This window comes from Myotis brandtii, unplaced genomic scaffold (assembly GCF_000412655.1).
Source record: "Myotis brandtii unplaced genomic scaffold, ASM41265v1 scaffold576, whole genome shotgun sequence".
NCBI classification, from domain to species: domain Eukaryota; kingdom Metazoa; phylum Chordata; class Mammalia; order Chiroptera; family Vespertilionidae; genus Myotis; species Myotis brandtii.
In genome coordinates this window covers 576,498-579,789 of record NW_005370156.1, presented here as the reverse complement: position 1 = coordinate 579,789, position 3,292 = coordinate 576,498, and the positions used below count along the sequence as shown (strand labels likewise).

At 39.6% G+C, this 3,292-nt stretch overlaps 1 protein-coding gene across 1 annotated transcript in view; it reads right to left on the bottom strand.

Annotated features, from left to right (window-relative positions):
* Positions 1-2,963, bottom strand: part of FAM107B (family with sequence similarity 107, member B) — a 253,775-nt gene extending 250,812 nt beyond the window's left edge. The window contains exon 1 of the mRNA XM_005878889.2: positions 2,550-2,963. Within this exon, the coding sequence (XP_005878951.1) occupies positions 2,550-2,963 (414 nt within the window). The remainder of the gene's footprint in view (positions 1-2,549) is intronic.
* Positions 2,964-3,292: the final 329 nt, after the last annotated feature.

The window sequence follows — 3,292 nt, the reverse complement described above, 5'->3', positions numbered from 1 at the left end:
CCCATGCATGAATTTTATGCACTGGGCCTCTAGTTTATATATAAATATGTACACATACACACAATGAAATTTAAATTTTATTGCATAGAAAGTGAGATCATGTATGAATATGTGCTTGGAAATCTTCAAACACCACACAAATAATAATGAGCAGTAGAAGCCTGCTATAATTCAGAGGTCAGACTTTGGAATAAAACAGACCTGAGCTGCAATCCTGGCTCTATCACATCCCTCCTCTGTGACCCTGAGCAAGTCTTACCCTCTCTAAGTGTCAATGTCCCCATCTGTAAAATGGGAATTATAAGGAAATGTACCTCTGGGATACTCTATGTAAAGCACTTAGAAGAATGGCTGGCAAATAGCAAGAACTCTGTAAATTTTAGCTCCTTGCATTTAACTAGATTAGATGCCCATTTACCATGCCCACATGACCAGTTCTTCCCACACACCCTGGCACTTAATTTTGTGGTGTTTTCATTTCATCACTCCCAGTTTGATTTCACCACCCTCTCTATCTAGTCTGTACCCCAGGGTCAACTGCTGCATTTGCTACCGCAAGGGTCCTTTTTTGCACCTCCTACCTCACCCTCCTACTATTTTTTTGTAACTCCTCAGGCTGAGATTACTTCAGTGGCTGCTCAGCTCCAGTGTTCCCAACTCTAATCCAACCTACATGGCTCTACCTTTTTATCTTCCCAGAATGAAATCCGAAGGATGCTGTTTCTCTGTTCAAAATTCTCAGTGTCGCCACTGCCAACTGAATTAACTTTTCACTACAGCACTCAAGGCATCTCACATTGGGTCTCAATCTACCTTTCCCAGTATTTTTCCAATCTAGCCAATCTGATGTACCTATTGCTATACTACATACCGCTACATCCAGGATTTTGTTCATACAGTTTTATTTTATTGAAATGTCCTCCCCTTCATCTCTGCCTTTAAAAATCCTAACCTTCTCTCTGGACCAATCTCAAATTCCACCTTCTTTACAATGTACCTTCCAGAGCCTCCAACCTCCTTTGAACCATTTTTGTGTCTCTCTTTGGGACACTTCTATTTAGCCTTACCTTAGGGCTACTTCTATCATAAGGCCTATCTAACCTCTGTCATCTATCTATGGCTTTGCTCATGCCAAGTAGACAATAAATATGCATGTTACCTTGCTATGTTTAATTGGTTATATTTGAGTACACATATTTACTTTGAGGCCCTGTATCACATATGCCCCAAAGATAAAATCAAGTCAACCTTCTGTAATTGCTGCTGTACTTTGCAATAAAAGGTAGATCCTGGGTTGCTAGAATGTTTACCCAACAGAAAGTCTTCATTCAGTTCATTAAAACAAGTAAATCATTCATTCATTTAACATGTAAGAAATACAAACTTGGCCTTGACCTCCACTCAGCTAACTAGAATACTACTAAGACATCTTAATTTTAAACTGAAAATTAAACACATTTTTGAGTGGTACTTTAAAAACTACTACAGTTCTTGCTATAGCAGAGGGCTTGGTGAAATTCTCTGTTCATTTAATCACTGTATATAAGCTTGTAGACTGTCAAATGAAACTTTTTTAAATTATGTTTTAACCCTGTCTTCATTACTTGGCAGTTTCCATTGGTAATGAGGCTTGTTGGATTCAAGTCAGCAAGTCAAACAAAAATGATTTGTTAAAGAAAAGTATTATTTTACATTAGAATATTTTAGTAATGGATCCTCAAAGACTTCTCAGTTATGTAAGTCTGATCCTAAGCTTTTTGCCAGGACTAAGACCAAAAAATGCTCAAGGGATACTTGGTATTTGGAAAACACTATTCAAGAAACCCTGCCTCTACTCTGCCTCCCTAAATTGGAATTACCAAAAACTTTGAAATGATTGTGTAGCTCAATCCAATCAGAATATCCAACAATTAAAATTCAGTAATGCCAAAAAAAAGTAAAAAGGTAAATAACTCAAGATGCTGCCTTATAAAAGTAGCAGCACTATATTTTTCAAACAACTTCTTTCTCCTGCCTTTAAGTCTCAGAAAACAATCACAGAAACACCTATAGCATGAATAGTTGCATCAGCCAGTTCCTTTGTTTTTGCTCTGTATGCACTCAGTGGTCATCATTTCCAAATTTGCCCAGATTGCTTTGATATCACCCAATTTATTTTAAATAGAGGCAAATTCTTAAATTCTATAATCCAACCTCACACAGTGTGCATTTTCATATAAATTCACAGACAAGTTTAAAAAAAAAAGCTTTCCCAGACAATATTACCCCTAATATTTTATTGAGACACTGTTGGCTCTGCAGCACCATAGGCAATTAAATAAAGGTCAATATTGGTCATTGCTAAAGCCCCAGTGCTATTGTCCTTGCCTCCCTCCACATCCTTTAAGAACTTTATGAGGCTTTACACACTTCCTCTCACTAGTAAGAGTTCCCCTCAATGTCTTATTTACTTATAATGTTAAACAACTTTGTTCCCTGAAGTCATTCACCAAATTATCAGAACTCTCCTCCAACACCATTCCTTCTATAACATCATCGGGAATACTCACCATTGGCATTTCAATAACTGATGGTCTGGGGATAGAAGTCTGAAAAGTAACTACTTCACAGTCCAATTCACCATCTGGAGACCCAGGCACATCCTCAGAGGTCTCAGCAGGCTGGAGAGCAGTGTGGTTACTTGAATTCCGATTTGCATTGCCATTTCTGTCTAAATAGGTACCAGAATCTCGCCTTTTCTCTGGAGTTCCTTCTTCCCCTTTTGGGTGACTTCGGTGTCGACATGCTTTGGCCTTGGGCTGATCATAGATGGTGGAATGAGTATCAGGCACTATGGGCTGATCACAGGGAGCATTCTCCCTCGTATTCCCAAAACAGGCCAGCAGAGCTGAACATGGAAATGGATGCATCCTTCTAGATGGAGATTTCAGTCTTTTGGCGAGCCTTGCTTTCCACGTGGACATGACCTGCAGTGAAACATGACAAAGTTCATTCTTTAGAAAGAAAAATTTCCAGGGGTTCAGGTGACCTCCAGTTTCCTTATTGTAAATAACTATTTCCTTGCCTGAAGAGAAGGACTTTCTAGTAGTTGCCCCTAAATAGATTAGAATGTGGCAAGGCCACCCTCCCTGAGAGTCACTCAGCGGCCATCACCCTTTGAAAGCGCTCCTCCTGGACGATTTCGCTAAAGAAAGCTGTCTGTGAGGTATGTGGTTGGCTCAGGTTACAGTCCCCAGGCAGGGCAAACGCTTCAGTGTAAGGTAGTGCCAAGTCAATAGACAGTTGCTTCAGG